Source organism: Symphodus melops, assembly GCF_947650265.1.
Source record: "Symphodus melops genome assembly, chromosome: 18".
NCBI classification, from domain to species: Eukaryota; Metazoa; Chordata; class Actinopteri; order Labriformes; family Labridae; genus Symphodus; species Symphodus melops.
Genome location: NC_136708.1, coordinates 13,297,658 through 13,317,928, shown reverse-complemented (window position 1 = coordinate 13,317,928; position 20,271 = coordinate 13,297,658). Strand labels below are relative to the sequence as shown.

The following is a 20,271-nucleotide window of genomic DNA, read 5'->3' as shown; positions in this document are numbered from 1 at the left end:
TCGCAGGCACCATATTAGAAATGCTGACCATATCAAACTTCGGGTAAACCTAACAAAAGGCAAAGAGCTGAAGCTGAGGTGGGCCTTAAGCCTCTTGACAAATCACTACACTGCAGATGCTTGCAGTTTGACAGGCCACTCCCCTAATTATGCATAACTCACATCCTTCATAAAATCAAAATGAGTTGGTCGTTAAAAAAAAACAAAAACAAAAACAGTACAATGTCTGAGATCAAGACATGAACGAATCTGACCACAACCCTTTTTTTTGTACCAGGCTGTTAACAATAAATTCTCATTTACATTTTAAAATGAGATGTTTACTGGACTTCCAGGTCTTTTGGTACCAGCCTCAAATGGACATTCGAAGAACTGCAGTTTTTTTCCACTTTTGATTTTGTTTCATCGTTTAACACAGCTTGCTAGTGATTTAAAAAAAAAAAAAAAAAAAAATCAGAATCAGCTTTATTGGCCATGTATGCTTACACACACAAGGAATGTGTCTTCAGTGAACTCTTCAAGTGCAAAAAGTTAAAACATTAAATATAAACAAAATAAATATACATGTCAATAAATCTAACAGCAATATTTATGAAGAAACCTCATGTGATCCATATTGTGGTTCTTCTTCTGCCATGAGCTGCTGCTGATACATTATTAATTAAGTAGTGAGTTGTCAGCATAAGACTAAACTGTCTCTCTCAGAGGGGCAGACATAACATAAATACAATCAAAGTCAAAGTCTACTGAGTTTGAGACAAAACCTCACGAAATAATTCAAGATAATCTGGCCCATTTTTTTTCTTAAGATGCATGTTTTTTTTTTTACATTTGTTTAGTTACTGTTTTAAATATTTTAGAATCATTTCAAATATCACGATGATTACAGTAGCACAGTGTGGCTGATATTATAGCTCCATTGTTAAACAATGACCCTATAACACCCTTTTGTTACGTCATGTAACAAGAACATTGATAAACATTATGTTCACCTCACTCGTGTCGCGTTGAATTCTGAAAATGCTGAATCTTTTCCTTATGAAGACTAATAACTGAACAACAAGATATATCTAGAAGTAACCTTGTGAAGCGACACTATCTTAAAACACCTAGATAGAAAATCTATTCAAATACTCCAGTGTTTTAAAACGGAGCTGTCTGTGGTGCTGAACATGAACCTTTGTTCTGACCTTGGCTGATGGTTCTCGGTACAGCTACAAATATAAGGACATCAAGTCTGAAGCCTGCCCAGACCCACCTCTGTGTGTGTGTGTGTATGTGTGTGTGTGTGTGTGTGTGTGTTTGTGCCTGTACATGCCCTCGTCTCCACTTGCGTTTAATGTGTTTGTCTGCTAGTGTGTGTGTGTGTGTGTGTGTGTGTGTGAGAGAGAGTGTGTGTGTGTGTGTGTGTGAGAGTGTGTGTGTGTGTGTGTGTCCATGCCTGGACCTGCCATGTCACGCCACCCAGCCCTCCATCTCATCGACGAGATGCCACACCGTGAATCACCAAGCAGGGCCATTACTCAGCATGCCAGGCCCTTTTTAAATAACTTCATAAATATTCTATGGGCCGGCTTAAACAGGAAAGTCGCCTCACAGACCAAAATGCCATTAAAGTCTGTGTTCCAGCAGAAACATGGAGAGACAATTAATCTTTCTGGATCTGACGCAGGGCGGGGATAAATAGAAGACACAGAAAGGGTCTGAATTAATGGAGGAAGGTGATGGAGAGGGGAAACTGAGGGAGAGTGACACCTGGATAGTGTCATGAATTATGTAAAATCTAGCAGCATCTAGCAGCTGACTCAAACAAACAAGCTCCCTTAACCCCTTTTCTCCACAACACATCTGCATGACAATTTGTTATCTCAACAACAACCAAAAGGGAAAATCTAAGAACATTTTAAAATGAAAAAAAAAAAAAAAAAAAAAAAAAAAAAACGCTGAATGGAAAAGCAGTATGATAGAAAATCTGTTGACCTGAACAATCAGCAAACCATCTGTCAGGTTAGATTACTCCTTCACAATCATTTATTTAAAATAGGATGGTTTTGCTTGTGTAATTGTCTCATTTTCGTGAAATGCACGACAGAAAAGGAGAAAATCATTGTAGGAAAGCATGAGAAGGGATTACAAGTCTGAGAGCCACAGATGTACTTAAGACCCACTGAGAGAGGGGAAAAGCATTAAAGAGGGAATAAAGGATGAGGAAAATTAATCTAGAAAGAGAGCTTGAAAAGGCAAAGGACGGGAAGAGACGCAACTTCAACATCTACCGGCAAATCCAGCATCCGTCGGGGTTTCATCCCCGTGAGAAAACATGAATAGAGTGTCTGGCCTCTGCCAAAGCCACACTGGCATTTCACACAGACGGGGAAATGAAAATGTGCCACTAAGTCATCACTGCCGTCACCATTAATCCGCTGTCTCTTTCTTCTGCTTTCATCCACATAGAGAGAAGAAGAGGGGCGAACTTAAAAAATAAAATAAAAAAACAACCCAAATGAACTGTGTTCCTACACCAGGGATTTTGAGCACTTTTATAGAAACCTTTTTCAGAAAGGCAGCTATGACTTTTTAATGGGGAGCTGCAGAGTGCTTGTGTTCTTGTTGCTTTAACGAAGTTTTTCTACATCCATGAGCTGCTCGGCTTCGCTGTATTTGCGTTGCACTTTGAAACATTTAAAGGGTACAACTACCTCGTGGCTATAACATCTCGCTATACCATGAGTTGCTTCTCCTGCAGCACTTAGGTTATTCACAGAATAAAATATAAAAATGGAAGCAGTTCAGTTTTTAAAGTGCAAAAATTCATCAAGTTCTGTATGGCAATAAATATATTTACTGTTGGGTTTTTTTCAGATACATGAGGAGCAGAGGTTTCAGTCAGTTATGGTTATGTAAAGGTTCTGATGTTTTTTTTAAGATAATTTTTTTTATCCCAAAGGCAATTTCTGTCTTAAACTCTGTTATTAAGAGACATGCTTCTCACACATAGGGGTTGTTGAATTATGGCGAGTTGTCTGCTAAACGCAGCTACACAGGGACGATGCTAAAGCTGTTTGGGGGTTCTGTGCTTTACTCAAGGTCACCTCGCCAGTACTCAGGAAGTGACCTGGCACCTCTCCACCTACCAGACTGAATTCCATATTTTTGGTCTGCACTGGGACTTGGCGACTCTTTTGTTCCCTACACAAGTGCCAACAGACTGAGCTACTGGCAAAAAATGGATAGATTTAAGTTTTTTTATGAAAAATGAAAAAAAAAAAAAAAAAGTTCAGTTGTCCAAGAGGAAGGACACTAAAGTTATCAGGATGTATTGTATTGGATCAATTAATACATGTACCAAATATTAGAATGGATATATGGTATCAGCCTCTAGATACAAGTATATGTCTGCAGAATTCAAAGCAAGCTTTATCAACATATTTCATCCTGGATTAAAATGGCGGATCAACCCACTGACCAACTGAAAATGCCAGCGCTATTATTTAGCACTTTCTATGTAGAACAGAAGAGTGAGAGGGGGAAAAAAACAGCTTAAAATATCAATATACCACTTAAAGTTATTGGTGAAATACTTCAGCACAGTTTCTTTCATTGCTATGACTCAAATACCAAAGTATCCGAACTGATAAAACCTTTCAGAGACACAGACCTCCAACATCGTCATTAGCGTCAGGTGCTTCATTGTTTGACTGCTGAAAGGTCGGCAGAACGATGACAGTCGGAGGAGGGCTCAGACTTATTTCTTTGCCTACTTTCCTTGGTAAAAATGCATACACAGTGCATGCCCCGACATTATACACAGACACACTCGCACACAGCTTTTGACCCCTCATTACTCAAAGAACACTTACAACACCTGCCTTACCTATGTTTTACCCCCCCCCCCCCTCACATATTCATTAGTGTGTGTTCATATAGACAGGGCTGATGTGTATGAAAATGCACTTAGAACTCAATGCAGCACAGCGTATGACGTCCCTGAGACTCACCAGCGACGTCCTATACCTCACATTTAAAGCTCTGCAGTGTGCGAGTCTGTCCAAATATTCACAGGAGCTTTGACTAAGACAGATGGGAACATCATGATTTAGGGCGCATACAATGTAAATATATCACAATCTTGTCTTTCCCCTCCTGTCCTCAGAGACTTCATTGTGTGTGTGTGTGTATTCATTTTATAGGAGATGACCTATTTCTTCATACGTGAATCCTGTCGTATCCTCACACTACTGTAAGAGTGTATCGTTATTAAAGCAGCAGAAAACATCTCACTCAGGTTATTGATTCACCTTATATAGACATTTGAGCTGACCCTCATCTTAAACACATACTCATAAACGCACATACACACAGTTCAAAGCCTCCTCAATATTGAATGCAGGTTCAGTCTGCTGGACTAACAGCCGCAGGAAAGAGGACAACATCCAGCTGCTGGGAATAAAACAGCTCAGAGCTCTGAGTCAAGGTTACTGCTCGGATGCAGCTAAAGCATTTATCCTGGCAGGGACATTTTTGCCCAACAACATTACAACACACAATGGTTAGTAACAACAATGGTTATAGAATATGTTTTTTTAAATAAAAAAATTATGGTTAAGAATTTACAAAACAACCCCAAAAAACTGCATTGTATTTCCACTCTTTTGAATAAGTCGTGTGAAGTCCTACCCTCGCACCAGCACCACTTATTTCAATATGCAACTCTCTCCAAAATTAAGTGTTGTGTTCGATGACGATGTCCTGCCATTCGTCCCGAGGATTTAGCTCTATTTCATAAACCTTCTTCTACATTCTTACAAAAGTCTCAGGGATACAGATAGCCTTAGTCTCGGGGCAACTCGGTTTGCTTAATCTGCATTTTAAAGAGAATGGGGCTGAAGTGGTATTTCTAAGAGAGACATAAAGGCATAAAGCCATTTCAGTCAAGTCTGGGAGAAGATCAAAAGGGCATGAGCAGTGGAGCATGTTTGGATAAAAATTAATGAGACATTTGTGGGGGAAAAAAACACAGCAGGCAAAAATAGAAGCACAACAACATGCAGATTTGGAAACATGGAACATCTAAAGCTCAGAATACTTTGAGAGGTCAAGGACACTCCTGTCTGGTAACTACACGCAAACATACTTGAATATTAAATCTGCCTTCCTCTTTGAATTTGCAGACTACTTGCTCCAAAGTGGACAGGGAGAATGTCTGCGATATTTGCAGCAGAGATAAGAGCATATCAAAAAAAGGACAGGAAAATCGTAATATGCTTATAGCTGTAAAAGTGTTACAGCACCTTTTATCTTCCATGGAAACCTAGCTTGTTCGTTTTATCGGTGATGTTCAGAACAGATAGAATCTAGGAAGACAATTCTCTGCATTTAAAAAAGAAGAGAACACTGTTCTCTTATTGAATAGAGTCTTTTGCTCACAGAGTGAGTAACCTGCAGTGCAGTGAGGTCTAAAAAACTGCATGAAAAAACAGCTGTGAGCAGAGAAAAGGGCACACCAGTTTGAAACTGAGCTAAGAACACAGCCTTCCTCCCACGTGGAGCAGCGGGGGTCAGTCTGCGGCAAAGCTGAGTCCAACTCTTCCATTTAAACAAGTTAAGACAAATGAAAAGGTCACATCAATTTAGAGTGGACATGAGCTCTGCATCTATTTCTCAGTACAATGCGTCTCCCAGAGGCAGTATGTATTCCACTGAAAGGAACCCAACAGGGCTGAGGTGCATCACTGAACTAAACACTGAACGCCCAGCAGCCCGTTTACTCAGTATAAAGGCTGCTTTCCTCTGAACCGGATGTGTGATCTCGTAATAATGTGGGTTTTTGTGAACATAACTAAAATTCAAATGTTTAAAAAAATGAGTTTCCTGAAATGTTTTCATTTTCTGCTCATACGTTCATTTTGAAAAAGATAAAGAAGTGAGCTAAAGATTAACTACTAGCAGGAGCACAATTAGTGAGCAAGGATAGTTGGTGCAGACTTACGAAGCTCGCCCACTTTCATAATCTCACAGAGCATCTTGGTGAGCTCGATGCTGCTGCGGCCGAACGGACACTCGTGCTTGTCCTCTCGGCTGCTGTTCTCCAGGACGATCTACAACAAAGAGCAAATATCAGGATCTTGAGATCTTATGATTCACACATTTAGGTCAACTAAGTTCTCTTTAAAGCCTCAATATACTGTATATGCAGTATATTGAGGCGTTTGCGTTTTGCTGTTTTCTGCCCATTCATTATAAGTGTCACCAGGGGGTAATGATGTTCATCACGGCCTGCCGTGGGCTGTTTTTGACAGGAGTGCCAGAGACAGAAAAGCTTAGATCTATGAGGTAGGCACTTTTGGAAAACCATCTCATACATAAAAAAATATGTCCAAATTACTCAGAGGAATCGGAAGAGGTATGCTGTTTCTCAAAGCACTGTGATTATAGATATATATAAAATAGATCTACATTTATTGAAAATGCCTCCCAGTTTGTCAATCTGAAGGTTATTTGTCAATAAATATCTCCATTACATGTGAAGCTTTTAGTGATAATTTGACCTCAACTAACTAAAAAAATATAAATCAAATCTCAATGGCAAAAAAGACGATCACTTCATTTCCGCCGCTGACATTTACATTTAGAGGGTGTGTTTGTGTGTCTACATGTAAAGGTGTCTCTACATGCTCACCCTGATGTAGGAGTCCTGGTGGTGCTTAGCCAAATACAACATGTTATCCAGAGCCAGCATGCCTGGAGGGATCTGAGTGAAATCCACAGCTGGATTCACATGATTCTGACAGAGAGACAGAGGAGGAGGAGGAGGAGGAGAAGGAGGAGGAGGGTAAGTTGAGACATATCCTTGAACACACAATACCAAGTTTCTTTTTTAACATTGTTTGTTTGGTATAAGGATCCTTTTTTTCCCCTCTGCAGCCAAAAGAAGCAAATAAGAAAAGAAAACCCGAGTTAAAAAGCAAACTTTTATATACTGTCAGGAAGAGCCAGTTGGGGTTCAACAAATCCTGGTAAGGTTTTATATTTGCAAAAAAAAATGCACCGTTCAACTTAGGATCTTAGTATGTTGACTGACTTGTACATTCCCTATTCAATGTGAAACGATGTTTTGGAAAAGCATTTACATCTAGAGGTTGTTTTTTTTTTATAGCTACAGTACAATGAAAGTATAATAACCTTTTGTCTGAGTTTTATTTGATTAGGTTATTAATAAATATTAAAAACAAATTAAGAAACAATCCAACAGAGCTCAAAGAGAAAAAAAAGATGAAGACCAGCATTTTACCCACAAGTCATTGCAAATTTGAAATATAAATATAGAAGAACCTATACAAAATTAATGACTTTTAGTGTTGTAGATTTTGTATTCTTATTATTCTTAACTAATTGTACAAACTTTAAGCACTTTCACGGCCATCATTTCATAGCCACAATGCTTGTTTTTGCATCTCCTTTCCATTTCATTGTTTTTAAAGAGTCGACTTTCTAGATGTCAGAATGTTTAACTCTCTTAAGTAGCTAGGTTTCAACCTGTAGAAGGCTGTTACGATACATAATTCTAACACAATATTTCTTATTTAATACTATGTACTAAGATGTCGAGATTCAGACCTGAATAATACACAACACTACTAACTACTCATATACTGAGTTTTAACACAGAAAAAAGTAATCTGTGGGTTGAGTCACTAATGAAACCCAAATCAAAACAAATCCTGTTTGAAGGGAATTAATGATAAACTTCAACACATCTTTGGCAGTTATAGATTATTTTATGGACACTCTCCAGAGAGTCATTGTTCACGTTCAGCTTACCACACAAACTAAAGAAGCATATAGATTTTTTTCATTCGTGACATTTCCTGTTTCTTCCAGAGAAAAAGCCCCAAATACTCATTGAGCTATAAATGAAGCAAATGTGCTTAAAATTAGGTTCTCTTTCTATTTCATCAAACACTGACATTTAGATGCATGAACAAATACTATAGTATAAAATGTTTTGCTTTCTTTAAAGCAACAAATGCCCACAGTTTGAAAAAGAAAAAAAAAAACATACTCAGTTTTCAAAACAAGCCTGCTCCCAGAGCCTCGGCACCATCTCCTCACATGCACTCTAAATATTACATGAGATCTGATGATTAATGCTGCCCGGCTGTCACAGTTTATCATCGTTAATTCCCACCAGATATTTCAGAGAATTCAGTCCACTAATGATTTAATCCACAGAAAGGCATGCAAACACATCAGTCTGACGCTCATCTTGAGTTTAAACGGGTGAGACAGGATGTTTGAAGAAGATAGCGACGGTAAGAGGAGGGAGGAAAAGAGGATGAAAGAGGAATGGAGGACACTGAGGTCTTGCTCATCAGTTTTCTAAATCTGCCTGACAGGAAGCAGACTCAAAGACTTAAAACACCCAGGCACATGCATATCTTAAAAAAACAAAAAAAAAACACCCTCATGAAGTGTGAAAAATATTACAACATGTGCAAAAATCTCTTGAGGGTATTAGACGGAAAACAAATTATTCAGGCAGCGACAATGTCCTCCTAGAGAGGTAAGGTTTGTGTAAACGTCTCTGTAGCCTGCTTTTGAATATGCGTGTGTGTGCAAGATGTTTATTATGTAAAAAGCCGACTATGGATTTTAAGGTGGACTTTCACCACAGTAGCAGAGACAAGGCAGCCCATTTGTCCTTATCTTCAGTGAGCACACTGCAGAGGGGGTGAAGAGCCCGTAACAGCTCAGGGCTTATGACTAGGCACAGAGGGGTTAGTTCAAGTTCTTGTGCTATAGTTAGATTACTGCTTACAACACAAAGGCACACACAAACACAAACATGCATATGCAATGTTTAAAAAAAAAAAAAAAGCAATGCTAATTGGTAGGGAGATAAAGGAATGAGAAAACTGTAGTGAAATAACGCATTTTAGGAAAGTGTGAGTGAGAGGAGATTAAAAATCAAAAAGGAGGAAATACAGAAGAAAAGGATGTGTGAGAAAGAAAACAGGGCTGACTTGAATAAAAACTCCAAAGCCAATGGATTTTCATACAGTTTAAAAGTCCATCCCATTCTGTCGTAGCTTTATTTTCATTTTGAAGAGATATTTTAGAAGCTAAGTTAAGTAGCTTGGTAGGCTTATTTTGGAGCAACACATACTGCATGACAAAACGCACCCTTTCTACTGTGACTCGTGTCAGAATTGTTGTGAGTTAGTATGAATGATGTTTGTGAATTTAAATCTTATTATCCTGCTCTTTTCAATCACACACGCATCAAGACACACTCAGAGAAAAGGACTGGCGTCTTATCGTATGTCCGTCAAACATCTTCCCAACTTACAATGAATCCGAGCTTCTTGTAGTCGCGCGTGTACATGGACTTGCGTTTCTCGATGCTGCCGCTGTTGTTCGGGTCACACTCCACATCGAAGGCGATTCGCCGCAGCTCAAATATTATGTCCCTCTGAGCCTGAACACACACACACACACACACACACACACACACACACACACACACACACACACACACACACACACACACACACACACACACACACACACACACACACACACACACACACACACACACACACACACACACACACACACACACACACACACACACACACACACACACACACACACACACACACACACACACAGGAATATTAACGTACCGATCTCAAATCCATCTGTCTTTTATTTCATTTATTATTCAACTTCTTCAGTTTTATCTCTGCTGTCTGGGTGTATTGTGATAAAATCTGGCCTTGAGTTATTTATCTCAACTGTTTTATTACTTGAAAAGGTTTGTTTTTTTATACCTTCAAACTGTCCAAGAGCTGGTGAATAAAAGAGTCCCTAAAAACCAAGCTACAGCTGCCCCAAAAAGGGCTCATTTTTTTGGTTTTAACATCCATTGTCACATTCAATGCCTTCTGAAGGATTCAAGTCACTTGATAAAAGTGAACAAAAAACACTGACTTTCACTTTATTGAATATATGTATCTCTAAATAAAACAAAGCCAAAGTACTTTTATTTATTCTAAATTGTTTTTTTTTTTTTTTTTAATTCCTTCATCCATTCCTCTATTTTTCACCACAACCTTTCACACTGCATCATTCACAGCCCCCCCACCTGGTCCTGGGGATCCATCTTGGTCATCATGCGGTCCTCCAGCAGGTTGAAGGTGAGAACCTGCAGCACGTACAGCTGGTGGGCCATCTCATCATTGATGGGTGTGGGGCTCCGGATGACATTCTGTACAATGTGAAGGACAAACAGACAATGTAAAGGAGCAAGGGAGAAAAGAGTAAGACAGAGAAGGGAGTGGAGGTGTTAAGATTTGAAAGAAGAAGGTGAAGGAGAGAAATGACAAGGTTTCGGAGGAGAGACGGGTGAGACGGGGATTTTAGAGAAATACGGCGCAAGATAAGAGATAAGAGGATTTGGGAGAGAATGATAAGGATTAGAGAGAATAAGGCAGATGATGGAACAGGAGAAGCCGCATTTTATTTGACAAGAGAGAAAGTGAAAGACAGAAAGGAGCACATGTGTGAGAAAGTAAGTACAGTAGATAATAAGCAGTGATGTGATACAGAGGCAGAAGTGTCAGGTGCCATTTTCATTTCTTATCACTCTGGTGAAAGGGACCTAAACCTGAGCAAAGATAAAAATAGAGAGGAGGAGACACAGAAATGACAAGAGGGGCATTGTTAGACTTACACTGAGGATGATGGAACGCAGCTGTTTCTGGGCAAGAATATGGGCCATCTCCTACAGAGGGAGAAACAAAAGAAGAGAGGAACAGAGAGATAGAGAAAGACAGAAATAATAATAGAAAGAGGGTTAGAAAGATGGAGATGAGACACAATTGATCACTAAAATACTTTCAAGGTTCCTTATGCTATAATTATTTATGAAAAATGAAAGAGGGGAAAAAATGCTACTGCAAAGAAAGCAGTGCTAGGCCGGGAAAAAAACAAAACAAAAAGCGATCAAAAAAGAATCTTAAAAAAGTTAATACTAAATGCACTTACTGACTCGTCTACAGTGCAAACTACAAAGTGTGCTAAATCAAGGGTGCACTTACTGTCAGGGGACAATTTAGGATGTCCACAATGTGCTCATCAAACTACCATATCGTGTGCAGTGAGGAGACAAAGTCAGAGACAGAGAGACAGAGAGGTGAGTGAGCGAGTGGATGTTGATGTGGATGTGGATGTGGGGGGAAAAAAAGAATTATTTTTTTTTTGTCAGTGGTGCAGCTTGTGGAGGAAGAAAAAGGGGGAAGGTAATGGACTCAGCAGAATGGTAGGAGACTGGGGGATCCTAATAATAGCTTTACTGATGGTCGAGTCCTCACCACCATCACAGAAACACAAACACATGCACAGTTAAGTGTCCTTTAGAGACACGGCATTATTAGACTCCTGCATGTATTAAAGTGTGTCGTCGGCATATAAAAGAACCTGGTTTTATCAACAGATGCTGTCCCTTTAACTTGATATCATAAAAACTGTCTCTGCGCAAATTAAACTGTCTGCATCTTAGTAAAAGAAGAAATTAGTCACATATAACATGAAATGTGTATGTATAAAGTTACTTTAAATTGCTGGCAACCAACAACTTCAATCTGATTCATAGAAGACCCTTTGGATCCTTCAAAAAGTTCTGCAACCTCTGACTGTGCTGCAATCTGTATCCCCCACTAAGCATGCTGCATCTGAGAAAAATCTGTGGGTTCGCATGATTCATAGTTAATGTCACCGCACATCTCTGGACCCTATGGTGCTGCCCCATTGGTTGCAGGGCCGAGTGTGGCATAGTCGTTGGAGAGAAAAGTAAAGAGAGATGAGGGAAGGCGTGAGTTGTTGTATAAAAAAAAGAAAGAAAAAAAAGTCACTTCTGCAGAGAGGGTTGGAGTGATAGTATGGGGAGTGGCGAATGAGGATGTTTGTTGGGTTTAAATCAACATTATTCTCCTGGATTTTACTGAAAGGATTTGCTCGAGAAGCATTCATAACAAAAGGCACAGAAAGCACACAATACAAACATACTGTACAGTGATACCATATATATATATATATATATAAACAGAGATATCCCATGTAGAAAATCACAAATATGAAAAATGATACAATATATGCAGTCCTTGTGAAAGTGCTGTGCCCCTCACCTGTCTCTTTTCTTCTGGAGCTTTGAGGAAGAGAGCATTGATAACGGCAATAGTGTAGGTCTGGATGTCTTGATCAGTTCTGAAATTGGGGTGAAAAATAACAAACATGAATATATTTTACAGTTTATTAGTGCCAAAGTTTGCAGCTATCACGTGAAAAAAAAGAAAAGAAATTGATTGTTTCAAAGGCAAGTCAGCATGATTCTTGCAGTGTGCTGGTTCACATACCCCTGAAGATGTGGGATGAGCTGTCCAATTGTGATCTCTTGCGCCACCTTGTGGTACAGATCCTGACTGTTGAGCACCATGGACTCCAGGATGGCGAGGGAACGCTGCAGCACAGCTGTGTCCAAGGCTGACTTGTTCACAAAGCTGGCAATCTGCAGCAGGGACAGAACAGGAAAGACATGAAAGGGACCTGCAGGAAACACTAAATCATCACTAAGAAGATGTGGGAATACTTAAAAAAATTAAATACAACAAAAGAACGTTCCCTATGTGGCAAGGGGAAAGTCTGCACTTTCAGTTACTTAATTTGTGAGAGCAACTACCTCCCTCCCCATGTTACCAACTTCTAAACTGTGTTTCATATGTCACTTTTTACCCTGCAATTGATCTCTGTCTTTCAGGCTTGTTATTCTTTTTATGCGTTTTCACTTGAATATCAGGCCTTTTGAATATAATGTTTTTTGTGTGTTTTGTGTATTATAAAGACAAACATTACGATGGTATTATTTATTTTACTGTGTTTATATTAAAACTTTTCCATCAAATATCTTGTGTATAAAAGTATAAAGCAGTATAAAGTCCTTCTTAAATCCGTGCCCTGTAATGGGACACATTTTGTTGTCTGACCTTCTTGATGAACGCCACAGAGAATGTATCCCAGGAGACGATGCCGTGGTCCATCAGCTCCACAAAGGCTGTCAGAGTGAAGGACAGCAGGTCTCCAAAACTACAAAATGACACACACAGACACATATACAATAGGAAACTTGTCTCCAGCAGATGGTTTGGACCAGTACATGTAACTGAAAGCCCGGGCTTGGCTTGGATTTAGGAGAGGAATGAGTGGTCAGCAGGAATGGAAAGGAGACAAGGGGACAAAAGAAAATAAGTTTAATGCTGCGACCAGGCTTGCTGAAGAAGGGAGAAAACAGACACAGAAATTGGAAAAGAGGTTTGCGATGCAGCGCAGAAAGATGAGCTGTAGAGAAGCAGCTGGGGGCCATCAGTAGGCCAGCAGGAGCTGGGCAGCACAGAGTGGAGTTAAATCAGGACCAGAAAACTACATTAAAATGAAGTCATGCAGTTACATAAACATCAGGAAAAGTAAAGAACATTGCAGTCACGGGAGGCCAAAGCAGGAAACACATTTAACATTTGTTAAATCCAACATACTGACACTGATGGAAGTACTAAATAAGAATCCTATTAAAAATAATTCACGTTTTGGTTTTAGTTTTGGGGCTCTGATGGCCTAACGGTGATGTTGCATGTACAGAGGCCCATTTATGCATGTCAACCCCCTAACTCTAATTATTATTTCTTAGAATCTTTAACTCTGAAACAACTTGAAGAAATAAGCTGTTTGCAAGCAAAGTGTGTTACAACTTTAAGCCTTTAGACGCTTTATAGATTTGCAATACTGACCTCTATTGCTCGAGACTGACACTACAACCAACCCAGCCTGTCATCATTTTATGCATGCATATACTGTGCGTGTGTGTGTGTGTGTGTGTGAGTGTGTGTGTGAGTGTGCGTGTGTGTGCGTGTATATATATATATATATACACACACACACATGGAGCCATCCTTTTCTTAAAGTAGAGTGAACCTGCCTTGTAGTGTGGGAAGAAAGATTGCCCTGCTCACGGAAGGATGCTGTCATCCCAAGAGAATAACTGCGAGAACAAACAGACTTTCCAAAGCAAAAATACTGTTTGGTTAAAAAAAAAAAAAGATTTGTAAAAAGAAATTAGACCAATATGCTGAAAGACCAAGATGCAAAATCTAATCTTCAAATCTAAGTTGGGATCTGCTGATGCAATTTCAGATTTCATAATGAATGTTAAAATGTGTTTACATACAGTACGTGGTGTTTGTCACATAGTTAGGAAAGCAAATGATGAGACAGGACAGTTTGGGTACTCAAATCCTTTAAATGTTGCTGCGTGGAAGCTGATTTGCAAACCGTCAAATGGACTTAAAGCTTCAGCAGATTGACATTGGAATTATGATGAGTGACAGCAGAATAATGCTGCATGGATATGAAGAAAACAGAGTCAAGAATATTTACAGCAGACAGAGTAAAGGAGACTTGGTTGATGGATAACGGTGTTCCTCTGTTTAAGAAGACTGCAAATGAAGGAAAAGAAGCTTAACCAGTGAATCAAAGGGAGTCCACTGGTTACGTCCCTCACCGTGATCAGCACCCTTATGTTAAGAAAGCGAAGATTCAATTCAGGTAAAGGTTTTTATAGATTACTTATTTTGTTTTTAAAAATTCAATCTTGGCTTTCTTTCAGAGTGTGAAGGACAGAAAAGTTGTTTGAGTCTGTTAAACGAAACCCCATGCACATTATTTCAGTGTAAAAGCTGGTATACGGCTGTGTTGAACTAATTTCCCCATGAGGTCTTAATCATGCAGACTTGGCCAGCGGGTTAGCAAGAACACAGAGCCAATGAGATTACCCAGCTGATGGGGAAAGGGGAGGAGCTTACCAGGGCTTCATAATCTTCTGTAGTTTCTGATAACGCCTGCAAAGATTTGAGAAACTTTGGTGTCAAAAGTGGAACACAAAAAGCAACATCTTTCATTTTTCCAACACACATGACAACCTGGTCATGGGTTACTGCTCAAAAGTCCCTGAAGGAAGAAGTACAGTACGTTAAATACATTAAACATCAGGAACCTTGTTTTTATTGTTTAAATTCAGATTAAAGAAAAAAGAAATCACATTTCACACAACATTACTTAGAAGCACTGATTCATTCTAAACTAGTAAAGCTATTCAGACATTTACAAAGTGGCAATTAGAAATAGTAAAAGGCAAATTGCTGCAAACCCTCCTGTCAATGAGCAAACTTTAGTAGAGATGACAATGAACACAAATCAAAATTGCAAATTATTATTTCATAATGGTATGAAAAATTAAAATAATCTGAGTTTAAAAATGTCACTGAAGCGCTAACAGTGTGTATTCTCAGAATCAGAGTACCTGTTACTCCATATGCTTCATACAACACACTGGGATCATTTCTTTAATAAAAACATAATGTCAAAAAACCCAGTTACAGTACCTGTGTAAAATAAAGTTCGCTGCTTGCAAAAAAAAAAGGAAATAAAAGAGAATGATATAAACCAGAGTCCATCCTTGGAAAACAGCTGGATAAAGATAAAGAAATAGTTTTAATGGACGAGAAATAAGTTTCTCTCTTTGACCTTATAAAGCACATGGATACTGGAAACGGACAATTCAAATCAGAATGGGCAAAACACTGTTGTTTCTCTGGTTTCTCATTGGAAGCTAATAGTCCCCATTAGGTCTGACTTTGTAACACTGAGTTTGTGTTGTTTATGTCTCTATAAGGGATCATTAAACTGAAGAGTAAAATATAGAATAAAAATGCCAGTCAGATCAAGAACAGCTCCACTGAATCTTTCAGATTTGAGTTGTCGATGAATTTTCAAAAAGTGTCTGTTGCTTGCTCTCCTTACAGGGAAGTTTATTGAGGGGAAACTAACCCTTTAAAACAAAATCCATAATCCCTATTCAACTTGAAATAAGTAAAAACACCTTAAACAGACTGGTTAAGGTTGCACTGTACATTCTGAACGCCCACTGCTTCTAAGCATAGCACACATAACTGGTTTGATATTTTAGCCAGTAGAGGGCGATGTCTGCTTTACATCTGCTGGAGCTCACATGGGGAACAACAGCAACAACAACAGCAGCAGCAGCAGCAGCAGCAGCAGCAGCTGGCCAACTGATTTTCACATGAATACAATATAGTGTCTCTGGCAGAAGCTTTAGATCACAGCACCGCTCTGTCCTCAAGAGTTTTCCAACACTGAGCCTCTTGAATAATTACAGTTCACCAAATCGGTTGGCAGGCGCACTAATGAGCACGAGTGTGGGTTTGTGTGTGTGTGTTAGACACTGATACCTATCTGTGTGCGTTTCATAAGCTCCTTCTCTTGAGATGGAAATGCAGCTCTCTCTCTCTCTCTCTCTCTCTCTCTCTCTCTCTCTCTATGGCTTACAGATGCCACTTTTAAACTCTCCAGAACTGAACACTTGATGTGATGGTAATTTACATAGAAATATATTAAATGAAGGAGCCACAGGCAGAGTAGAGTGGACATCAGTGATGCTGCTACAGTGAGGGTTTCTTTAAGCAGAGTCAAATATTTGCTATTGCTATTTTAACAATATATGTAACAAGAAAAAGTGTGTGTGTCGGGGTGGGTGGGGGTCAATGATTTCCTGTCAAGCTATGAAAGTGAGTGTAATGCAAGTGTTGCTGCTGCCTCGCACACAGAAATAGGAGATCATTACGTGGCTTCTGCTGAGAAGGAGGTATTAAGTAGCTGACCGGAGTGTGACCCTTTATACAAGCAGAACAATAAGGAATGTGAAAGGGTCCTGATTTTTACTGTGCTGTAGGAAGAGCATCATTTACCTCATTTCATCATGCCTTCAAAACATGAATGTGTGTTTGGACCTGGCTTATTTTCTTCAATCCATCCATTCTCTCCTGTTCAAAAGCATGACTAATGAGAGCACCGTGAAGCCAAGAACCAGAGTGCCCTCCCTGCCAGTTTAAACCGTATATCTGTAGGCATGTTTCTACTCCTGCTGTACTTTTCCTTTGGGTTTGTACAGTGACTGAAGTCTCGCACACACACACACACACAAAATATGCTACACACACAGACAGACAGAAAAGCACACCTCTCACTGGTATCACGGCTGAGAAATTCCACCTCAGCGTAAAAAGGTCCTCGCTTTAACCTTCAGTTTGAGACGGTCTCCAGGGCCCTCACTGACACACGTTCACAGACACTCACACACACACACACACACACACACACTGACTTTTTGGTTTTGCTGAACAGTCAGAAAGCAAGGCACAGCTTTCTTCTCAGTTTTTTCTTTTGTGTGTTTTATCTTTTTAATGTGCAACAAAGGTGAACATGAGCTCCTGGGCATGTTTTTAACAGGCCACTTCTTCTCTCCCTCAGCAGTAACACACTCAGTCGACACAGTCATAGTGTGAGGGGGGTTTATGGCTGAGCTGAAGATAAAATCAGGGCAGCAGCTTTCTTTTTAGTACAGGCAGGACAAATCTTTTAATTAGCCACCTGAGTGACTTTGTGTGCTAATAATAATAATCAAGCAAGATGGGCTGATATTGACAGTGTAGCAGAGGCAGTATCCCATTCGAAAGTATGCATTATATAGAAATTTAAGTTTAGTGTGCAGACTGTATCCCTGATGTAAAAGCATACGTTGAGTAAAAACAAGAATAGAGCAGGTCAACTAGCTGCTTTAAAGCAGCCAATCAGAATCCACAGTACAACTTTATGGACCCTCTGAGATTTGCTCTCAGACTTCTGAGAGAAAGAAATTCAATTAAATCCGACATCACCAGGGATGAAAAAAAAAGATTTGTAACTTGATCTCGGAATCATATTAGTTACAAGTTTTACATTTACAACTTAAATGACAAAAAGTGAGCTCAACAGAAGGACTTACTCTGTGCCACTCTCCACCATCTGAGTGAGAAGCGAAATGCCATCCAGGTTGATGAACTCTTGGGCAAAGGTGATGTCCCGGGATGCATTGGCCAGGTCCTTCAGACCCTCGAGCTTGGCATCCATGCTGGTTGACTGGATCCTCTCATGCAGCTGGACTGCAGTCTGGTACTAGAGATCAAAGTGACACAAACACGTTGAACGTATAGAACAGGCTTAAATAAAAGGTCTTATAAAAAGGAAAAAGTTATCACTGTGGATCTGAGTTTTTATGAACTTGTAAATGACATTTTGCAGAGATTTTAAACTTACAGGGGAGGTGGTTAAGCGCAGGATGGAGCCATTCTTTATGTCATTGCGATTCTGTAGAGATTTTCCAAAATAAAAGCTGACGTTAGTTAGTACCTGGAGACACATTTTGACCTTGTACAGTATGCTGCAGCCAGGATAAAAATAAGGTAAACAAACCTTTTCTGTGATGTAGAAATTTGTCGCGTCAGCAACCTGCAAAGCAAAGTTTTCATGGTTCCCTAATGACCACCTGAAAGCAAAAAGATCGAGAGAAAAACATAAACAAAAAACATTATAGACATTCAAAGTGGCATGTAGGATTTATGTGTATTTTTATAGTCATTAACCATTAAAAGGGACAATGCAGACTCACCCTTCGCACACTTCCTTAATGATGGCTGAGAGAGGCTTTTTCTGTAGAGAAAGACAAGACTAGATTTAGAGATCAGGCAAAGACTGAGTCCTCAGTCGACAGGACGGAGAGGCTGCTTTTCTGGAGTCTGAACGTCACACTGATGTAAGATCAATGACCATATCTGTTATGGGGTGTCATTCATTATTGCTTTGTGACTTTCAAACTGCTTCCAGTAACGAGAACTGGTATACCAGTAGGATCAAAAATGTAACTTTCAAACAATAAATGAAGCTCTTGTGACGAGTTTTTCATTGTGAAACAAACTGAAATTGATACTGATGCCCCTTGTTGATGATCATAATGAGTAACAAGAGTGATTATTTCTATATTGTAGCTATTATATAACTGAAACTGCTGCCATGGGGTAGATCAGATGAACTGATAAACTCACAGAAACAGCTTTTTTCCCCTCATTTCCTGCAGGACTGATTTTTCATGACTGATACATTTTATATCTAAAAAAAAACTTATCGGTTGATTATTTTATTTCTTCTCTTGATTAACCTCGGGTAGGACTGATTATTTTTAAGAAAAGTTTGATGTTTGTGCAGGAACAAATGGACATGAGGAAGGATTTACATAACCACTGCAATTACTACACAGCTACTTATATTGTATCAATAGCAAATCAAATTCAGTATTAAGAGTATTCATCTGCACCTCCCTGATGATGTGCATACAGTATAATTACTCTCCTTCTCGAATCAGTACCATGGTCTATTCATCAAAGTGCCTCTGTTCATGTTTATATCAAATGCTAAAATGTTATTTAAATGGTTCTTCTGTGATGTGGGTTTTTTTTAAAACGTGCTTCGCTTATTCTTGCTGTCAAGAACATTAAATTTGGGACTGAATTGAACAACACATGAAATTGGTCGTCGTTCTGGGGCTCGTCTTGCTTTCTTAAAATTTCTTGGGAGGTTTATTTTAACACTGATAATTTGTAAAAGTAATGTTTTTGAATTTTCATTGAAGCTTTTCACCTGTGCCAGCCAGTAACACGTACCGAATGCATACAAACACACGCTAATATTTATTCTTCATGTGGTTGATTATTTTGTGGTTTATCAGCCGATGTCAAGAGTGCACTACGTGTCTTCTGTCCATGCAGTGCCAATCATTGTCTTCTCAAATCATAAAGCTATGATTCTGGGAACAAACGTGCACAAGTACACACACACACACACACACATCCATTTACCAAGGGTCTGTGCAGAATAACAATGTATGGAGTGCTGTGGATGAGGAGATTGTCTTTTATAAGAGAGGCAGAGAGGAGCTGAAGTGCTGAGGAATTACAGAGAGAAGATAATGGAGGCAGGATTGTGGGCATATATGACAGGCAAAGAAAGAAAGGCAGAGAGGCGACAGAAGGAGAGGGGCGGCTGTTACGTGAACAAAAGATAGAACAGAGGATCAAAAGTGAGGAATAAGCAAATTGAATAAGATGAAGGGAAAACAACAGCAAACATGGAGGGTGGGGGTGATAAGAGACAGGGAGAGAGTTTGGAGGAAACCTGCATGAACACACATGAGGGGACAAATAGAAGACTGTTTGTGTGCAGACTATGAGGAACAAACACTCGTACAAATAAAACACAAAAGTCCTCCACAAA

The 20,271-nt window shown here is 39.4% G+C and overlaps 2 protein-coding genes across 6 annotated transcripts in view; one reads left to right on the top strand and one right to left on the bottom strand.

The window, feature by feature from the left end:
- The window catches only part of elmo1 (engulfment and cell motility 1 (ced-12 homolog, C. elegans)), a 97,676-nt gene that overhangs the window by 38,428 nt on the left and 38,977 nt on the right, over positions 1-20,271 (bottom strand). For 2 of the 5 annotated variants that reach the window (XM_079368578.1, XM_079368579.1), the window contains exons 3-16: positions 18,614-18,654; positions 18,418-18,490; positions 18,262-18,312; positions 17,951-18,120; positions 14,913-14,948; positions 13,044-13,143; positions 12,417-12,568; positions 12,189-12,267; positions 11,103-11,144; positions 10,736-10,786; positions 10,148-10,270; positions 9,350-9,478; positions 6,680-6,784; positions 5,990-6,098 (exon numbers count right to left, since the gene is read on the bottom strand). In XM_079368578.1, coding sequence (XP_079224704.1) covers positions 5,990-6,098; positions 6,680-6,784; positions 9,350-9,478; positions 10,148-10,270; positions 10,736-10,786; positions 11,103-11,144; positions 12,189-12,267; positions 12,417-12,568; positions 13,044-13,143; positions 14,913-14,948; positions 17,951-18,120; positions 18,262-18,312; positions 18,418-18,490; positions 18,614-18,654 — 1,261 coding nt within the window. The remainder of the gene's footprint in view (positions 1-5,989; positions 6,099-6,679; positions 6,785-9,349; positions 9,479-10,147; positions 10,271-10,735; positions 10,787-11,102; positions 11,145-12,188; positions 12,268-12,416; positions 12,569-13,043; positions 13,144-14,912; positions 14,949-17,950; positions 18,121-18,261; positions 18,313-18,417; positions 18,491-18,613; positions 18,655-20,271) is intronic. The other 3 variants (XM_079368580.1, XM_079368581.1, XM_079368582.1) reach the window with 3 other exon arrangements.
- The window catches only part of cd164l2 (CD164 sialomucin-like 2), a 102,379-nt gene that overhangs the window by 70,729 nt on the left and 11,379 nt on the right, over positions 1-20,271 (top strand). The window lies entirely within an intron of this gene.